At 39.8% G+C, this 18,882-nt stretch overlaps 2 protein-coding genes and 1 long non-coding RNA gene across 19 annotated transcripts in view; 2 read left to right on the forward strand and 1 right to left on the reverse strand.

Moving 5' to 3' along the window:
• Nucleotides 1-2,238, forward strand: part of SLC12A1 (solute carrier family 12 member 1) — a 45,579-nt gene extending 43,341 nt beyond the window's left edge. For both annotated transcript variants that reach the window (XM_090148911.1, XM_031587625.2), the window contains 2 exons: nt 1,035-1,102; nt 2,103-2,238. In XM_090148911.1, the coding sequence (XP_090005037.1) occupies nt 1,035-1,102; nt 2,103-2,238 (204 nt within the window). The remainder of the gene's footprint in view (nt 1-1,034; nt 1,103-2,102) is intronic.
• The window catches only part of LOC116225309 (uncharacterized), a 61,835-nt gene extending 53,405 nt beyond the window's left edge, over nt 1-8,430 (reverse strand). For 9 of the 14 annotated variants that reach the window (XR_016470378.1, XR_016470375.1, XR_016470379.1 and 6 more), the window contains exon 1: nt 1,363-2,190. This is a non-coding gene — a long non-coding RNA (uncharacterized LOC116225309). Of the gene's footprint in view, nt 1-1,362; nt 2,282-6,460 lie in introns of those variants that run through there. The other 5 variants (XR_016470376.1, XR_016470374.1, XR_016470370.1 and 2 more) reach the window with 5 other exon arrangements.
• DUT (deoxyuridine triphosphatase) lies at nt 8,431-17,884 on the forward strand. Of its 3 annotated transcripts, none has more exons than XR_016470366.1 (8): nt 8,431-8,559; nt 9,019-9,181; nt 9,527-9,618; nt 10,495-10,539; nt 14,225-14,299; nt 15,189-15,259; nt 16,132-16,657; nt 16,802-17,884. XR_016470366.1 is itself a non-coding variant. In XM_031587626.2 (7 exons), exons 1-7 carry the CDS (start codon nt 8,676-8,678, stop codon nt 16,186-16,188), a joined length of 564 nt encoding a protein of 187 aa, XP_031443486.1. In that variant the 5' UTR covers nt 8,593-8,675; the 3' UTR covers nt 16,189-17,884. The 3 variants fall into 3 exon arrangements, 1 of the variants encoding a protein (XP_031443486.1); XR_016470364.1 differs by lacking the exon at nt 8,431-8,559 and adding an exon at nt 8,593-8,736; XM_031587626.2 differs by lacking the exon at nt 8,431-8,559 and adding an exon at nt 8,593-8,736 and having other exon boundaries at nt 16,132-17,884.
• The last annotated feature ends 998 nt before the right edge of the window (nt 17,885-18,882 follow it).

The raw sequence follows: 18,882 nt of genomic DNA on the forward strand, positions 1-18,882 counted from the left end.
AGATATTAGGAGGAAGTTTTTCACCCAGAGGGTGGTGACACACTGGAACAGGTTGCCCAAGGAGGTTGTGGATGTCCCATCCCTGGAGGCATTCAAGGCCAGGCTGGATGTGGCTCTGGGCAGCCTGGTCTGGTGGTTGGTGACCCTGCACACAGCAGGAGGGTTGGAACAGGATGATCTTTGAGGTCCTTTTCAACCCAGGCCATTCTATGGTTCTATGAATCCCAGAATAACAGCCATTTATGCGATGTAAGAAACATCCATACAGATACATAATGCACAAAGTAGCTAACGGTCCTACTTCAGCCTCCTGGTCTTTTGGAGAACAATTTCTGCTGGATGTCAGTGTGATTACAGAATCTCAGAATCACAGAGACCTCAAGAGACCACAAAGTCCAAACCCCTGCTAAAGCAAGTTCCCTACAACATGTCACACAGGTTGGTGTTCAAATGGGTCTTGAATATCTCTATAGAGATTCCACCAACTCTCTGATCAGCCTGTTCCAGTGCTTTGTCACCCCTTACTGTAACAAAGTTCTTCTGCATGTTTGTATGGAACTTTTTGAGTTTTAGGCCATTGTTCCATGCCCTATCACTATGCACCGCTATGAAGAACCTGGCCATTTGCCATCCATTTGCAGCCCAACACGGGCAAATAGAGGAATTAATATATTATCCACCATCAAACAATAGTACAAGAGTCTCTGAATAGCTCCTAAACAGCTCTACCACATAGTCAACCAAAGACTTAAAAACTACGTCTGATCCAGCTATGGTACTGTGCCAGTACAAAACCGATCTCCATTCCCACATCTTAAACAGATGTGAATGACTCTGGCCCCTGGGTAACAAGGCAAATTAAAAAGGCCATCCTAGGACAGGCTCGTATTTTGCCATCTCTGTCACTCTGGGTCATAGAGCAAACCTGGCTTCCAGAGCTGCCAATTCAGTAAGAGAAAATTCTGTGGGCAATAGGTAGGACTGCAGATCACTGACTGAATCTTTTTCTTTAACCCATGTTTTGGTTTAAACAGAGTTATCGCCAAGTTCGTTTGAATGAACTCCTACAAGAGCACTCGAGGGCAGCTAACCTCATTGTCCTGTGAGTAGCAGTTTTATCTTGGAGAATAAGCTGATGTGAGCAGGGATTCTGGAGTAGATCAACAGAAATACTTGCATTAACTCACTAAGGGGAAAGTTACTTTTTAAGCATATTTTGAGAGCTTAAATCCAGGCTGACATTCTCTAGGACTACTCTAAATATAAATCTTTCCTCATACTTCTTCATAGCTTGAGGAAATCTCTGAAAATGTAATTTTCACATTCCACTCTACATGTTGAGCATTACACCTGCTTACCCACCTGTAGGAAATACTCATTATGCTTCCTTTCTCCTGTTCTCCCTCAAGCTATTAAGAACAAAAAGCGTGAGAAAATATTATTTTGGTTTGCACATTATCAATAGAGTTGTTAGCCAAGATTGACTTGAAGTTATGTGAAACTGAATAAGCTGACGAATTGCAGAAAGGAAAATCTCACCAATAAATATACAAAAACTCATTTTCAGACCAGTTTTCAGAAAGTTTAAACAGTTTCTTAAACATAGTCAATAAATCAGTATTTCTGATGCAGAGATAAACCTCTTTAGCCCTTTTAACTGGGTCTCAAAATAGGAGTGATCGTGTAATATTTACCATAAATGGAATCACACATCCAACCTTCCATCTTACAGTATCTACAAATCAGGAGATAGTGACGGACTGCAAAAAAGTGCATGCACTGTACCTTTTTTTTTTTTTTCCCTCCATTTCACTGTGTGTGCAGCTTTATGGTGCTCAAAATGCTTCTTTAGCTATTCAGGAGAAAGATATTTTCAAGCAGTTCATTTTCACTCCAAATAGCCACGTTAAGCCAAGAGTTTGCAAAATTAAGACCTGGTGTTAGCTCTGTGCTTTCTAAGATGAAAATAATCATACAGACTAATTATGAACATTCTGATTTGCATATGAACAGCCAACATTTTCTGCTTAATATTTAAGTGAGAATGAATGTCCCCCTTTTTCTTAGTAACATTAATGCTGATTTTCTGTCTATCTGAACAGGAGTCTGCCAGTGGCAAGAAAAGGAGCAGTGTCCGATTACCTGTATATGGCTTGGCTAGAAATTCTCTCAAAGAACCTTCCTCCAATCTTAATGGTCAGGGGCAACCACAAGAATGTACTGACTTTCTATTCTTAAATCTATAAATAAATACTTCTTCCAAATTGCATGGTCACAGTTGCTAGAAAACACAAAGGAGAATGAAAGTCAAATGCACCAACTTGGAGGAGAGGAAAAAAACTACGGTATCCATTAGGTCAGAGCCATAAAGCGATATAAAGCAAGCAGAATACCCACAATGCTGTTTAATTATAACACTGCCAAATTAAAACCTATGCCTAGAGCAGATGCCTTTACCTAAATTGTAATGCTAATTTAATGCAATGTTAATTCAAATGCTTCTAATTAACTTGCAAACAAAAAAAGTTGCATAGATAACGAGATGGATTCTATATGACAAGAGCTGATAATGAATTTTCAAGCTCTGACATGGACTGGAATGCATGATTGCAGTAACTAAAGGTAGTATGTAAATTTCAAAAGGAAATTAGTGAGCTACTAAATATTCAGACAATTTTTGCTATGAATGTTACAAGTTAAAGAAATCTGAGATTATACTCTGGGATAATATATACAGTGATTATGCAAGTGATTAGAGAACAAAATAAATTTGATTAGCTGAGTTGAATTGAGTTATTCTTTATTTATATAAAGTTTTATATAGTTTTATATTTCCTAGACTTTCTAAATAATACTCATTATACATCAACTTAAAGTAAAATAAGTCCATTAAGCAGTGTGTTTTTCTATTTTCTATTCTGCAACATTATAGCACTTCATCATTTCAGCTGTCAATAAAAGTAGATTCTCCTTTTAATGGGAAAAGCTTTATCCAACTGGTAAGCATTATTTAAATTAAAGACCATTAAGGAGTACAGCTCCTTCGGAGAGACTAACGGAAATCTAAAGCCCCAGGAAAGCCAGCGGACTCTGATTTTCATTAATGCTTATTCCAAAGCAGGCCTCATCTCCCATCTTTGTTTGAGTTATGAGAACATAACTTGTGGAGGACCTAGTACTTCATCTCCAAAAACACCAAATGCTTGATAGTCATATTTTTCAAGTTTAGCAGCAGCAATTCAGCAGAACATGGTAATATAGTCCAATAATCCATGTTTTATTTTCTTCAGCTATTGAAGGCACAGTATGAAATACTGATATTTTCTCCTAATGCTCTTCCTTTGCCCCTTCTTACACATTTACAACCAGGGTGAAGGATCACTTTGCAGTTTAACTGCAGGACACAGATATACGAGTTTCCTGGATACAATAAGACCTCTTTGCAGCTCTGAGCAAACCAAACCTCAAATTCTGCACTTGCAAAACATGGAAATTATTCCCATCCTTCACGCTGACATTAGCAATACTAAAGGAGCTTGTTACATGCTGTCAGGTCCTTCTGCATTTGTAGAGTTGCAATGGCCACCACCCTTTCCATCTCTCACTGCAAACAATAAGCAGATATCATCTAAAAACAAGATTTTAGTGATGCTCTAGTTAGAACTCCTGCAAGAGCCTCTTATCACAACACAGGGAAGGACTAGGGGCAGCTGCACAACTGCATTAAGCCCTTCAATTACGTACATGAACAAGGGTAGCTTCCTAAATATTCTCAAGTACTGCACATTCTCAATCAATGGGGAACATTGCCCCAAACTGATACAAGGGACCTAAGAAGATCTAAAAAGAGAAAAAGCACAATACACGTTAGCAATGGCACTTTCAGTACTATATGCACCTTCTTCACAACAGTGCTGTGGGCACTGCAAAAATGAATCCCAAGAGGTTCATTTCTAAATGAGCAGCCATCAAAAACTAAGTACTGCCAGACACATCGATGTAAAACTCCTTGCTCAGACTACAGAGATAAATTAAAGACGTATCCACACTGCAGTGCTGTGGAATTTATAACCAGCAACACAAACTACACACAACAGTGCTTAACTATCTTAAAGCAAAGCATTATTTCCACAGATTGACAAGTCATTTCAACACAGCAGTTTCCAAGGAGCCACTGCATCGTCCTCACCATATTTTTTAACACATTTGCACAATTAATTTGCTGAAAATGCTAATTATGAACTCGAATTGCAACTTGCAAAATTCTATCAGTCCACCTCCCTTCCCACTCTGAAACAGATACTTCCTTTTTTTTAGCATACATTATGCATAAAACAACTGCTGAATTTTAATCACCATGTTAGTAACTGAATTTTAATTACACATTTGACAACTCCAGGGAAAAAAAAGTGGCTCTAAAACTGTCTAGCACATTTTGAGCATATACCACACTACCAACTCAACAAATTTTTATAACCTATTGTTGATTTGATCAGATACAACAAAAGCAAGCATTGATAAGGTGACCAAAGATATGCAAGATGGAAAATACCCTTCCACGAAGCAAGAGCAAAAATATTCTGAAATTTCTATTCTGCACATCCCATATTTCAGACAGCTAAGCTACAGCCTAAGGGCTCAAGCATACGGCTCAGCCACTCATGGAGGTTTATCAATGGGCAAATTTACTGTGCTGCTCCTGTCCAAAAGGTGGATTCGTTACCTGGTGTGCAGTAAACCAGCCTCACACACACAGCTGAGATACTAACTTACTGTGAAGTTGTGCAAGTTTGGGTGCTAGCTGATCTTCCACAAAGCTAGCACACCCAGGATGTTTGCAGCGCTTCTTTATACCTGTTCTAATCACTTGACTGATACAGCTTCCAGCCTTCAATGGATCAGTTAAAGATAGAGCTCGTCTCCCAACTTGAAGGCTAACTAGCCATGCTAATTAACTACCTGTTTTTTGAAGATGTTCCTATCTTCAAATACAAGTTTAATCGCCTCACTGTGATTAAGAGTTCCTCTTCTTAATCGCTTCAGCAGTTTCAAGTAGAGAAAAGTATGTATTTTCTATATCTAAGGATTCATACACAAAGATTCATACAAAGGTTAGTTCTTACTGACAATTCCTCCCTTTGAGACTTAACAATACAGGATAGATCAGTCTCACATTCCCCAAAGTTTTGTTAATTGACATCAAGCAACACTTAAGATACACACTTCGATACAACATATATACAGACAAAAAGGCAGCTGCTATGACTTTCATAATCCAGAAACTTAAATTAGGGAACCAAGAAGTCAACCATTTGAATACCTGTCAAACCTCTAAGCAGTACTGTCTTTTTGAACCTCATGCAATATTTTTGCCTGCTTCCAAACTTCATCCAAATCTGTAGTTTTACCACTTTGGTCTACATACAAGTAACAACTTGTGTTAATTACTGTACAACTCCCTCCTTTTGGGGCAAACAACATATCTAGAGCCATTCTATTTCAGAGGGCCTTCATTCTTGCTTGAGATATTTCTTTCTGTAGTGCATACGTAGCACCCATTGTTTTATTTTGAATTACTTCTACAGTGGCTGACATATTCATGATTGCCTTTTCCAATTCACTCACCCCTAACCAAGGAATAAACCATAGAGCAAAGGAGTGGAACACACTGCGCCTATCAATTAAAAGATTCCCTCTCCTTTGTCATCACCAATTGTAAAATTTGTCCCAACCCACAAGTTTCTCCAAGATATATAAGCTAATGAAATTCCCTGCTCAGCATGTTCTAGAAGATGAGCATAAGCCCAGCAATTGGTCTTATTAGCAATCTGAATTGCCTTTTGGATTATTTTATGAACCAGATCCTGATCCCATGGGTTTTCTGGTTCCGTACATTCCTCTTAGTTTTCTTTATCACCCAAAGGTAACAGAGGAGCATTACTCCATTAGTTCCTTCATTTACTTCTTTAAATAAAACTGTATAACTAGAGAAGTAAGTAAAACATAAAATGAGTAAAATCAGAATTACAAAAACAAAACTGATATTGCCTGAGTAAAGTCCACTCCTAAAAAGGTATTCAAACTTCTCCAAGTGCAGCTTACATGTTTTTAGCTAAATCAGACTCATTTAACTCCCTGTACCTGCCTGTCATCTCCCCTCTGGCAGAGATCTCTAATCACCAGCAAAGCTGCAAGAACAGAACTCAAGCAATCCTCAACCACTTCAATTTGTTCAGCCACTTCAGCTCAGAGGCTTCCCTTGAGCTACAACCACAGGTCCTCAGCCTGTTCTGGACTTCAGAGAAATGATCAAAGATTCCCATGTCCTGCTCTCCTCCCCTGCTACTGACCTCAACTTTTGTCAGTGGGGCAATAAACCAAACGAGGATGACTCAATCCTCAAGCTACAGGTACACATGAGGAAAATCACGGGTTTATAACAGTGTGGCTCAGCACATACCCAGCATTGCTTGAACACCCATTCCTTCCAGCAAGTGTCTGGCGAGGTCACTTGGCAGAGGTGTAGCACATGGCAGCCATACAGCCAGCAGTGCTGTGAGAACACCGCATGCTACCTCAGCTGCGGGGAAACACAGAATACAGAGCTGTGCCACTGCAACCACAACCAAATGCAACAGATTTTAGCTTGCATTCCCCACAAATAATAAAAGAAAAAATTCACAGCTACGCCATTGCTGGCATTTCATCAGAGGAAGCACTAAGGTTGTTCTGGAACAGCACTGACAAAAGTTCTACAGCCCTCTGCACAGTACAGCAAAACACAAGATCAAAAATAAACTTAATTGCAAATAAACTCCCCCATGGCAGCCTTTTAAATTACACATCTTAATCACTGAGAGAGAGGCAGCTATTTTAAGTGAGAAAGGAGTGAATGTGAGGAAATCTCTATTTTAAAGGCACATTTTTCTCCTAATAAAAATGCTCATTCTAACACCAAAACTTCAGTGCAGAGAATTTTAGGGATTACTACCCATAAAAGAAGCTGGCATCTCTTTCTGCGTACAAGAAAGCAGCCTCCACTCTTTTAGGGAAAAGGCAGATAATTTCAGTTTATCTCACTATTATTCTTCAAAGCCAGTAGGATGTGCCTAACAGAACAGCACAAGTCAGCAGTCAAGAATGCAGAAATGTTGACCAAATGACTGCTTATCTCCCGAGCAAACAGCACATACCCAGTACCAAGGCAAACCTGTCACACTTCAAGCATTGATCCAGAAAAAGAAAAGCGTTGGGCAGTTGAGAACTTTCTCCTGATGACAACAGGACCTCCTCCACATTATGCACAGAGCTTCAGGCTACCTCAGCTGCAGGCAGAACTGAGCCTGCCCCATGGAGTCAGCCACTCACAAACCAGGCTTTGCCTTCACTATAATGCAGGATGTAGTTATAATCATTATGAAGTTTTGCTTGCACTTATAATTAGGTGTTCATTTGATAGAACTTAGAAATCTAGTTAACTCTCAATTTGTTAATTATATCAAAAGTCAAATATTCTAAGCTTTTTTCACACACGTCTGTGACACACAAGCATTCTCTGTGCACATTATTAAGAGTAAAAATGCTGAACAGCAATAAAGAAACCCCACATTTGCATGTCTTTCTACATACTGTTTTTCACAACCGAACGGCAGTATGCAGCAATGGTTTCACTGCCATCTGCTGCATTTAGGAACAGTAACAGCAAGACACTCAATCTCATGCAGAGAGAACACATCCAAAGTGACCAAGCACAGGTACTGTAGCCAAAAATCCAGCAGGAATTACTTCCACATCAGGAAAGCTTAAAGAAGGCTCCGGGGGAGATCTCCTGATGGCCTTCCAGTACTTCAGGGGAGCTTATAAGCAGGAAGGGCAGCAACTTTTAATAGATAGCGACAGGACAAGGAAGAATGGCTTTAAACTAAAAGAAGGCAGATTGGGGTTACATGTGAGGGAGAAGCTCTTCACTCAGAGGGCAGCGAGGCCCGGGCGTGGGCTGCCCAGAGCGGTGGGTGCCCCATCCCTGGAGGTGCCCAAGGCCAGGCTGGGTGGCCCTGGGAGCTGAGCTGAGGGGAGCACAGCCCACGGCAGAGATTGGGGCTGCAGGGCTGTAGGGTCCCTTCCAATCTAAGCCTTTCTATGATTGTGTGTGTGAATTCAGGCAAGTCCTTTAGAACGCTTGGTACGGGTGCAGTGATTATCGCTACTAAACGCCCCTAAACCTGACCAGAGCAGTGCCTAAGCTGAGACACGCGGGCAGCGATGACACCAAAGGGGATTTCCTGTCAACAGCCTCCTTATGGAGAGCAGCTTTACGCCCCGGCAGAGCTGAGGCGGCCCGCACCGCTGCTCGCTCCCGCCCGGCGCAGACACCCCGCTCCTCGCAGCCCCCCCGGCTCTGCTGCCTGGCTCCTCCCGCCGTGCAGCCGCCATCGCTTCCCCCGGCAACGCCGCGAGCCCCGCGGGGTCCGCCCAGCCCTGCGCGGCGCCGCCGCTCCTCGTCCCGGGGAGCCCCGCGCCGTCGTGCCGCTGCCGGGGCCCCCCCACACATCATGGCAGGTACAGCCCGGGCGTAGGAGCAGCAGGGCCGCGGATAACCCCGCTGCACCCCGGGAGGCTGTTACCGCCGGTCGGCGGCGGGAAGCACAGCCGTGCTGACGCGTTCCGCCGTCCGTATGGCGGCCGCCTTGAGGCCCGCCTCGCGCCTCACACAGCAGCTACGGCCTCAATGGCGCAGTAAGGGGGGGGCCGGAGAGGGGACGAGAAAAGACCGCGCTCCGCTTCAGCGCACCGCTCCGCCCCACGCTCTGCCCCTAGACGGCGGGGAGCGCAGCTGGGCGGGAGCTGACACCGGGAGGGCCCCTCGGGGAGGTGGGCGCTGGGGAGGGATCGGGCGAGGCCATTCCAACCGGCGGGGGTGCGGGGATCGGGGCTCCCCTCCGCCCGCAGTGGGCGCTGCCGCTTTTTCGCGCGCTTTTGCCTCAGGCGCTGGTTTCCCGCCTTCCCCCCCTCGTGCAGCCATGCCGTGCTCCGAGGCCGCCCTGCAGCCGTCCCCCAGCAAGAGGCAGAAAGGTTCGGCGGTCGGGGAGCCCTCCGCTCGGCTCCGCTTCACCAAGCTGTCCGAGAACGCCTGCGCTCCGTCCAAGGGCTCTGCGCGAGCCGCGGGCTACGACTTGTACAGGTGAGGGAGAGACCGCGCCCCGAGTCCGCGGTGATTTCAAATTAAATTTGCATCCTTTACCTCTCTTAGCAATTAAGAGCAGATAAGAGTAGCGGCCTCATGATTACGCTATCCAAATGACGCTACGGAAAGCTAGCTCCATCAAAAGGGGATTATCTCGTCCGTAAGGACATGCATTCCGTATCGTCGGTCTGTAAACGTTTCTTGTGTGAGAAGCTGGATGGCAGGTCATGCTGCCACAGCCCAGCAGGAGTGATTCTGAGTAACTTTGTACCTTTAGATACAGCATTTACTACTAGTTTTTTAAGGATGCTATATGAACTGGTATTTCTTCCCACAACGCAGTGCCTATGACTACATTATCCCACCCATGGAAAAGGCTGTCGTGAAAACAGACATTCAGATTGCTCTTCCTGCTGGATGCTATGGCCGAGTAGGTAAGCAAACAGGCTATAAAAATGGCTGAGAACTCATACCAGGGAGGTTTAGAGTTACTTTACATTTAGATTTTGCTTTCAGAATTACTCTACGCACACATACAAAAGTTTGTGTGCCCATGTGATTTATTAAGCCTCGTGCTAGAGAGCTGTATCCTGCCTACAGCTTTATAGGTGATGTGATCATTGATTATTTCCCTGCAGTTTTATAATTAAAAAGGTGAAAAACAATAGGTAAGGGACACATGGAAAACACACCTTTTAAAAATTGATCCTGAGGTAAAAACCTCATATAATAGACGATTTCTAGTGACAGTCATGGAGAGAACCCGTACAAGATATTCTACCCCAGTAAAAGGGTATACTCATTTTGCTGTGTTCTTTCTTTTAAAAAGAGTGTTTATGCGTTTGTTTTATCCTAAACAAAGCAAATTTTGAAGACAGTAACATTTAAGCATCTCATCAAAGTAGACCAGGGAATATGAAAAGCCCACACACAATTTATCTGTATGCAGTGTTCTTAGTAAATGGTCAAATATTGTTTTCAATCATAACTAGAATGGACTGCCAGAATAGTCCCTTAAGACCAGTCCAAAACAGTGAATAACATCCTATTCGAGCATTCATTGAAGAAACCTGTTCTGTATTTGGTGGTCTAATCAAGGATGAATTTATATCATCTAAAGATTCCAATTTTGTTGTAGGCTGTAGCAGCTGGTTTTGTTTGTATATACAATAATATCTACAGCCATTCTTCTAAAATCACATTCATTTTAGATAGACTGTGGGAACAGTTCTTGCTAACACAACTTTGTACAAACACACTAATCTATAAATATTTTGTATTGCACTTACAAGAATAATTGTTTTTTCTAGCACCACGTTCCGGTTTAGCTGCAAAGCACTTCATAGATGTTGGTGGTAAGATTTTGTTATTTTCACTATAACTTTGTAAATCTTAATTGTAAAATGCCTTAATTTCATATTGTAATAGGTGTAAAATAATACTAGCTTCACTAGCTGTCTAGCAAAAGGAGATAACTGATTAATTCCACAGAGACTCAACAAATCACAATTAGTTTAAAACATGATGAATTACAAGTTAGTATAAGAAAATCATTAATAATGTTCTTGTAAGCAGTGTCTGACAAATTATATTTCGGTTTAGACTTTAAAAGATTACTTTTAGTGAAAATGGAGAAAAACAGACTAACGAGCTATGCATGATTTTTTTTTTTCAGTCTGATGTAAGATTTGAATTAATTTAAATGAAGTCACATAGAATTCCAGCTCTAACTTTGTACATTAATTCAAGTCTGAAAGTAAAATGAAAAACCCACTTCCTACCAGAGTGCTTTACCACCGTTATTGTAAAATAGCTTTTTCCTTAAATCTAAATCTCCCTTCTTATGGTTTCAAAACATTTCCCCTTGTCCTGCCACAGCAGAGCTCACTGAGGAGTCTGTTCCTTCTCTCTTGTTGCCCTCATCCCCCCTTAAATACGGAAAGGTCACTTTCTCCACAGAGCCTTCTTTTTTCCAGGCTGAACAGCCCCAAGTATCTCAACCTGTCCTCATAGGGGAAGTCACATCCAGCTTGCCTTCCACCAGTCCCCCATGTCCTCTTCAGAAGAGCTGTGCTCCATTTTTTTGTCACGCAGCTTGTAGTGATAGTGAGACATTGACACAACCCAGGTGTAAGTACTGAACAACTTACAAGCTAGACTAGTACAGGAATGATATTTAGCCTGTATTTGTTTACAGGCAGGGCTCTAGAGATTAGGGATGGTAACTGCAGGCATCCTCTCTGATGCCAGGCTAGCCATAAAGCAAAGGCAACTCCAGGTAAGTTTAGAGCTGCTGCAGAACTGCTTTATTGGGTCTGCTTTGTGGCATATGAAAGCCTGGCTGCATCTGCTATATGCTTCTAGTATCAGGTTAAAGCAGAGCATCTATGCCAACTTTCCATCATTCAGGAATTATGTTATATCAGAATTATTTTAGGCCTATTGCCTTCTGGTATTTTTAGGTTTTCCTGAGTAACCAAAAAAAGAAGCACTAACATAAGAATCAAAGCTTCTCCATTCTATACCCAAGACACCATAGTATACATCATCTACTATAGTGTGATTCTTACAGATAATGTTTCTAAAAATTTTTTTCATTTTAATGAAAATGCTATATGCTATAATATTATTATCATTGCTATAATGAGCAATAATAACAAGATAGCAAAGTCCTAGGCTGCAGGAAGCGAGGATTAGCCCAGCTGCAGCAACCATGGATGCAGAAACAAAGGAAACAATCTACTTACCCTTGGAAGATCTCAGGGGAAGACAGGGATCTTCAGCAAGACCCCCTTCCTCCACTGCCAACCCTTAAATGAGGTCTGGGAAGGGGTGGATCCTGGCTGCACCCCTTCCAGGCACTCAGATGCATTTCATTGCATGCACCTGAGCTCTGCTGGGTTGGCCCTGCCTTCCCACCCCTGTGCTCAATCACTGGTTCAAGCTGTGACTTAGCATTTCTGCTACACCTCTGTAACAGTCTTTCAAATCTGAAAGTTAGACTAGGAAGTGCTTGAAGAAAATAAACAGTGCTTAGCAGGATGACTTGCATTCAGTTTGTCAAAAAAACAGCTTAAAAATAATAAGTAAAATTATTACTGACAGAAGACTTCTGGAAAAACAAAACCAAAACAGTTATAACGTTTTAATTGTCCTGCCCAAGTACTTCCGTCACAATGAAAACCATTATCCATTCAAAGAAAAATACACAATAAGAAGTCCAGTGGATCATTGGGTTGGAGAAAAAATATGGCATCATGCAAGAGCACATTCAGAATTCACATCTGTTAGGTGTGGATGCTTTCCCAACAAATGACATGCCAAACTTGTGACAGAGTAAGACCATATGTCAGACTGCCAGTTGTAATGCACAATTTTTCCAAAAATGACTTAGATGATTTCCGCCCAGTACACGTATTTTAGAACAGAGTCTTGGTGCTCAGCAGTGCGTATAGTTATTGCAACTTGCTGTTCTGGAATAACAGAGAAAACTTTCTGATACCATGTTTTGCCAGTGTGCCCAAAACATTGAATTTCTGGTCAGGTGTTTCTGTAATAAAAATAGTATAGTTTAAACTCAAAATCTAGATGGTGATGGTGGTTAAATTCAGTAAGACCACTTGAGTATAATATGTGAAGAGAAAATGTTTGGAAGGCAATTAATTTAACAAAATCTCTACCAGAATTTGAAATAATCATAACTTTGTAAATATTACAGCCATTCAGCACAGCATTTAGACTAGTGGTTTTGGCCACAAAGTTTTGTTGTTTTTTTTTTTTAATTATTTCTTAATACATATTTTCAAGTCTGATTGCAAGTTCTGTTTATATTAGATATACAGCTGAGGAAGATTATCCTTCCTCTCTGTATCCTCTGGAAAGTTTTCATCCTTAGAACTGCGTGGGAAGTGCAGTTCTTGCCTGTTAGAAAACAAGTCTGAAGCAATCAGTAGATTCATTACAAATGTAGTTTACTTTATAGCTAAGCTTACAAAATTTGAATGCTTAGTGAAAGCTTTTCTCCCTCTAGTGAATAATACAAATGACTTAATGCTGCTGACTTCAGTTTAACCACTAAAATATTCATCAGTTGTTTCTATCTTGAGTATCACACAGTTTTCAATTCCTAGAGAGCTAACCTATCTCTCTTTTTACACATCATTTCATTTTTTGGGGGCTAGATCATCCTCCCCAGTGGTAAGCTTGCTGAAATGAAGAAGAAAGCCTGAATTCTGAAGTGACATATACAAAGTAATTGAAAATTTCTCAAATGAAAGGAAGTAAAAGTGGCCAGAGCTTTTTCAAAGAGCAATGCTAAGGTCTAGAATTTCTTGTAGATGCTGCTGCTAAATATAAAAGCTAGCTTTTACTTACATCTTTCTTTGTTGGCAAAAAAAAGTTATACTACCTGAGGAGCCATGTTTTACTGAGGTCATTTGGCAAGATTCAGTGGTGCTCAAGCTCTTCTTACATACAACATATCTGTTAACCCTGCATACTGGACAGGAAAGGATGGAGAGGGCTGCTCAACAGTCAACTTCAGAGCACTTCAGCATTTGCAGCAAGATCTTTATGTAATTGGCACTTAATTAACTGGTGCCTGCTCTAAAATAAATAAAAATTGCCACTTTCAGGTCCAGAGACATAAAGTAATGTAATGAACAATATAGAATGCAATATTTTCACACAATTGAAGAAACTAATAACAACCCTCGATTTTCTATTCATAAGTATGTATGTTCAGTAATAAAACTTAAAGGCATAGTCATACTACAATTTTCTTTGGCATTTATAGTCTCAGTGGGTAGTATTTTGTATGTATGGTACCTGGAACGTCTAGGAAGGACATGTAACTTTAGTATTTGTGTAAGCAGACTTCAAAATACATGCATTGAAAATTGGACCCTATGTTTAATTGTGCATGAGCAGCATAAAGTATACCAGCATGACATACTGCTGTTACCAATCCAAACCTGCATTGTTTAAAATACTGGCAACATTTATTAATTGAATATCACTTTTAATTCTTCCATATATCAGCTGGTGTTATTGATGAGGATTACAGGGGAAACGTTGGCGTGGTACTCTTCAACTTTGGCAAGGAGACTTTTGAAGGTAAGCGTTAAGCTAAGCAAAGCCTGTGTTTAGACATCTGATTGGGAAATGAGAATTTAAGTTTTCTTTAAAAATCTGTGAAATGGCAGTTTTATCTGAGACCGTTTTTATAGTTAACAAAATCTTGGCAACTTAACAGTGTCCTATTAAGGAAATCTGAAAAGTTTGCACTCCTAGTAAATGAGGCAGTGTGCAGAAAAGAACTCCTTAGCTAACCTTCAGATTCCTGACCTTTACTGAAGTGCAACTTTGTATTAGGATTCTTTCTATCTCAACAATAAGCAATTTTGAGATAAAAACTTCTCTGTGATTCTGAGATGAATGATTTTCCCTTAATCATACTTTCCCTTCCCAAATGCACAGGTTTAAGCCTCAGGACCCAGTTATAATATTGCCAATATTTTTACAACTTTTTCTGCAACTTCACAGCACAAGCCTCTTAAAAAAGTTTTGTGAATCAAGTTGGAAAATCAAGCCAAAGATTTTCCTTTTATCCCCTCATTTTTTTTTTTTTTTTTCATAGAGTAGTAGAATCCCCAGGGATTAGAATATAGAATGCCCCAGGGAAACAAGTTTTTAGATTGAATCCACACAAGCATCATAAAAGCAACTGTCTGAGTCTCTGTAGTATTTATGTACAACAGTGCTTAGGAACCACAGTATAGCAGCAGGAATGAGGGGATTTCCCTTAAGCTGGTATTGCTGCTGGAACTTCATTTAAAAGGGCTAAGCACAAGTTATCATAGCCTGTATTTTTCTGGGCTTTCTAATTTTTGCTTAACTAAATTTCAAATAAGTATTTTATTACATTCTGAAACTCTTGGAAAGAGATTATCTAAACTTGTATGGATTTTTTTAAGGAAATAACAATAATTTAACTTCTTTGTAGTTAAGAAAGGAGATAGAATTGCCCAGCTCATCTGTGAACGCATTTTCTATCCTGAGCTAGAAGAAGTTCAAGTAAGTTGTCAAAGGGAAATATTTGCTTGTTTTCAACAACTAGTAGTTTTAGTTATAGATAAGATGAAATTTCTGCTTTAGGTAAATACTTTGCTTTAAAACTATTCTAACTGTTAAGCAGCGATTCTGTTATGTTTTGTGTAAAACCCTTTATGCTTTGCATGCATTTTCTGATTTTTTTTTATTTCAATGTTTTTCACAGATAGCAAGCAGGTGAGAAATGCTTCAGTGTTTGCTAGAAATTTAGTCTCTCAGTGCGGGATTTATTTAAGCTCTTATTTAAGAAGGCATTGAAAACTGACTCCTAAAATATTTCGGTTTAGTTTGAGTTACTGACAGTTTTGATCTACTGTGAGAAGCCAAGTATGTAGGTCGCTCTGAAAGTAATGCCTCCTATTTATTGCCGTGGAAACTATAACAGATACAAAGAGCACAATAACACTGATTGATAGAGCAAATTCTCAGCTGCAAAACATCATTTTTCAACATAGTCATCACCATTTTTGACAGTGATGAATAAGACACTGCATGCCATACTTACAAAAATCTGCACTAGCAGAATGACCTGCTGTCACCATAGCTGAAATACGCCACCTGCTGCCTCACTGTGCTGATATGTTCTTTGTCAGACTGCCCCTCTGCTGCCATCTGTGACACAGCAACAAAATGTAAAGGAATGTTGGTGGGAAGGTTCAACCTCCACTGCCATGCCAACATCTGCCTCTGATGTCATGAGCCAACATAATAGCAGGCGTAACTTTCAGAGCAGCCTTTGTACATGCCCTGTCCTCTGTGATAAACGATGCTGGTTATACGGGAATTGAAGGCAAGTTAAAACTCTAAACAAGCTTGTTATGATTGTTGTCTTTCAGGCTCTAGATGATACAGAACGTGGTGAAGGTGGCTTTGGTTCTACTGGAAAGAACTGAAAATGATTTGAATGTGCTTTCTATTGCTTTTTTGTTGTTCTACTTCTACATTTTCATTTTAATTAGATGTAATATTTTGAACTACTTGGTCAATTAGTTGTTGTGTTTTTTTTTATATTTTGTCCTCATTAATATTTGTGTTAATCTCCTAAAAGAAAGCTTTCGTGTGTATCAATATTTTATACCGAGAGTTTACTTTGTACAGAGTTAGCAATAATATGTGACTTCCTACTGTAATCCCTAAGTTAGAATAAGGTGAAGATATTCAATGTTGCATCTCCTATGACTTGTCAAAAATTGTTGTTTCAAAGGTAATATTCTAATTTTGATCCTTATTTGGTTCTCAGCCATTTTTTCAGCTCACTAGATTAAGAGCAGGAAATATGGTGTGTAAAGTAAATATTACAACTCATCTGGAAATCAATGTAGTAAATAAATGCTGTGAAGCATGCTGCTATTCATGAATAAGGTACTGTATGGAAGAACACACTGTTGTGATGATGCAGAATCAAACCTTTTTTCTCCAGTAGAAGTACTTAATCCATTTGACCAGTTAACAAAACTTTTTGGAATGGATCCCAGTGGCAAGGTAGAAAGGTTTTTGTAGACCTAGGTGTTCACAGAATTCTCCTTGCTGGTCTTGGGTTATAGTTTTATGTCCTTGTTTTGCATCCTTTTCTACTACTAGCCATTTCCAAAGTTTGACACATTATGTATGTTGTTCCGCAACCCTGAAGAGCTGGAAAACAAAGATGACAGCATTCTAATTCCATTATCTGTAGTCATTACTTTGACTTGGCGGTGGTGAAACTGCAAGTACATCTTTGGCCAGGGTAAAAACCTTTCCCCTTATGTGCATTACCTGCTAAGCAGTGCTTTTTTTCCCTTAAAGCCTTACCACAACATTGTTCTATCATCTGTATATACAGGCTTACCATGCCAATGGCTGTTGTGAGTGAGAAGCACGTCGTGGTAATAAGGTTCTAAATCTGTTGGAAAAATGATGTTGACATTAAGCATCTTCCCTTATATAATCTTACATAAAGTGAAAGGATCTTCAGTTATCAAAGACTATTTAAATGTCTCAAAATAAGAATAAATCCTTTTCTGTAAACCGATTTCTTCTTGCTGGAGTTTGAGAGTAAGTTTTGCTGCTCCTCTTCCCTCCTAGCAAAAACAAAACAAAACAAAAAAACAAGGGATACACTGGCTTAAGTCCCTAAAGATACAGGATGATCTCACTTCAGGCAGCAGCCTACAAGAATAAAATTAAGTTTTATTGATATTACGCGTTGTTTGCTGCAACTTGGAAAATACTGATTTGCATATTTAAACAATAAACTCCAGATTCTGAGATAAAAAGAAACATGATTTTTCTAGGAAATACCAGTCTGAGAAGAATACATGAGAAAGAAACATAACAGTAAATGTATTGATCCATGCTTGCTGTGTTTTGTCAACATACAGGCTGATAAGTGTCTTTACAAAAAATGTCTCACTTATTTTGAAAAGTATTTTTATTTAGAAGTATTTTAAGACTAGTGCAAGGTTCCTGCCTGTAAGAGTCTTGGAAAATAAACAAACACACACCTATTTGAGTCAGTGGAAATGCTTTCAAGCCCACCTCTACAATGAACTCCCTGTATACATCAAACCACAGCATTACTGTAATAAATTTCAGATAATTCCTTTAGTAGATGAAGTCTTGCTTTAGTATGAGTAACAAAGCAACTGAAGATAAATACTTCTTAGAAGGTAACAAGAGTTATACATCAGTGTGTTGAATGCTCTGAAGTTCTTACTATCGCAGACCAGAACCTATATCAAAACCTGTAAATTTTTTTTGTTCATTACCATGAACATGGAGAGCCCTCCAATTTATTTTAATGTTTCCTTTTTACCATGAAAGTATTTTGTTTTCCTGTCTGGCAAATAGGAGGCATAAAACTGTATGCTTTAGAGGAGTGTTCGTTGTTTTTAATTTCCTTTGACTGTTACAAACTTCCCTTCATCCTGTAAGCAGAGAGAATATAGATGGAAACTTCTCCTCCTCTTTATAATTGTAAGCTAGACTTAGTACATTTGACCTTGTTAACATTAAAAATTTGGCATGTTTGAGAACTTTTATGTAGGCAGAAAGAAGAAAGAACTGGTAGATGCATTGATGTTGTTCATTACTTCATCTGAGATCTAGCCTATCTAAATAGTTGTGAATTAGCTTTGTGATTCAGCATAAAGCTGGTTCAGTATGTCATTGACTGGATGACATTAGGCCAAGTCATTCCACAAGAGGCTAGAGACTAACATGCATCAAGTATCACATCAAATGCATCTACCTATACAAGTTCTTTTCTCTAGAATCTTCCTGAGGAGTAATTCCCAAAGCTCACTGTATGTCTGACACTGAAGAAAATTGAAAGCTCTGAAGCAACTTGAAAGTAAAAATGCTATACAAAAAAAATATATATATAAAATAAATATGTTGATGGTCTGCTCCCTATTATCACTAAACAGGTTCAAACGGAGCTATTAAAGTTTATGCTGTTAATTACTGCTTATATGTAGAAAGGACACATCTCCAAGAAGAGTTGTCTAAAATTTGAGGAATTATACAGCTGTCTACTTGAAACGTGGAAGATATTTGGGTGAGGAATTCCTATATGCAGCAGAAAGTGGTGTTTTCCTGTAGAGAAA

This window comes from Phasianus colchicus, chromosome 12 (genome assembly GCF_987193195.1).
Source record: "Phasianus colchicus chromosome 12, bPhaCol1.hap1.1, whole genome shotgun sequence".
Classification (NCBI taxonomy): domain Eukaryota; kingdom Metazoa; phylum Chordata; class Aves; order Galliformes; family Phasianidae; genus Phasianus; species Phasianus colchicus.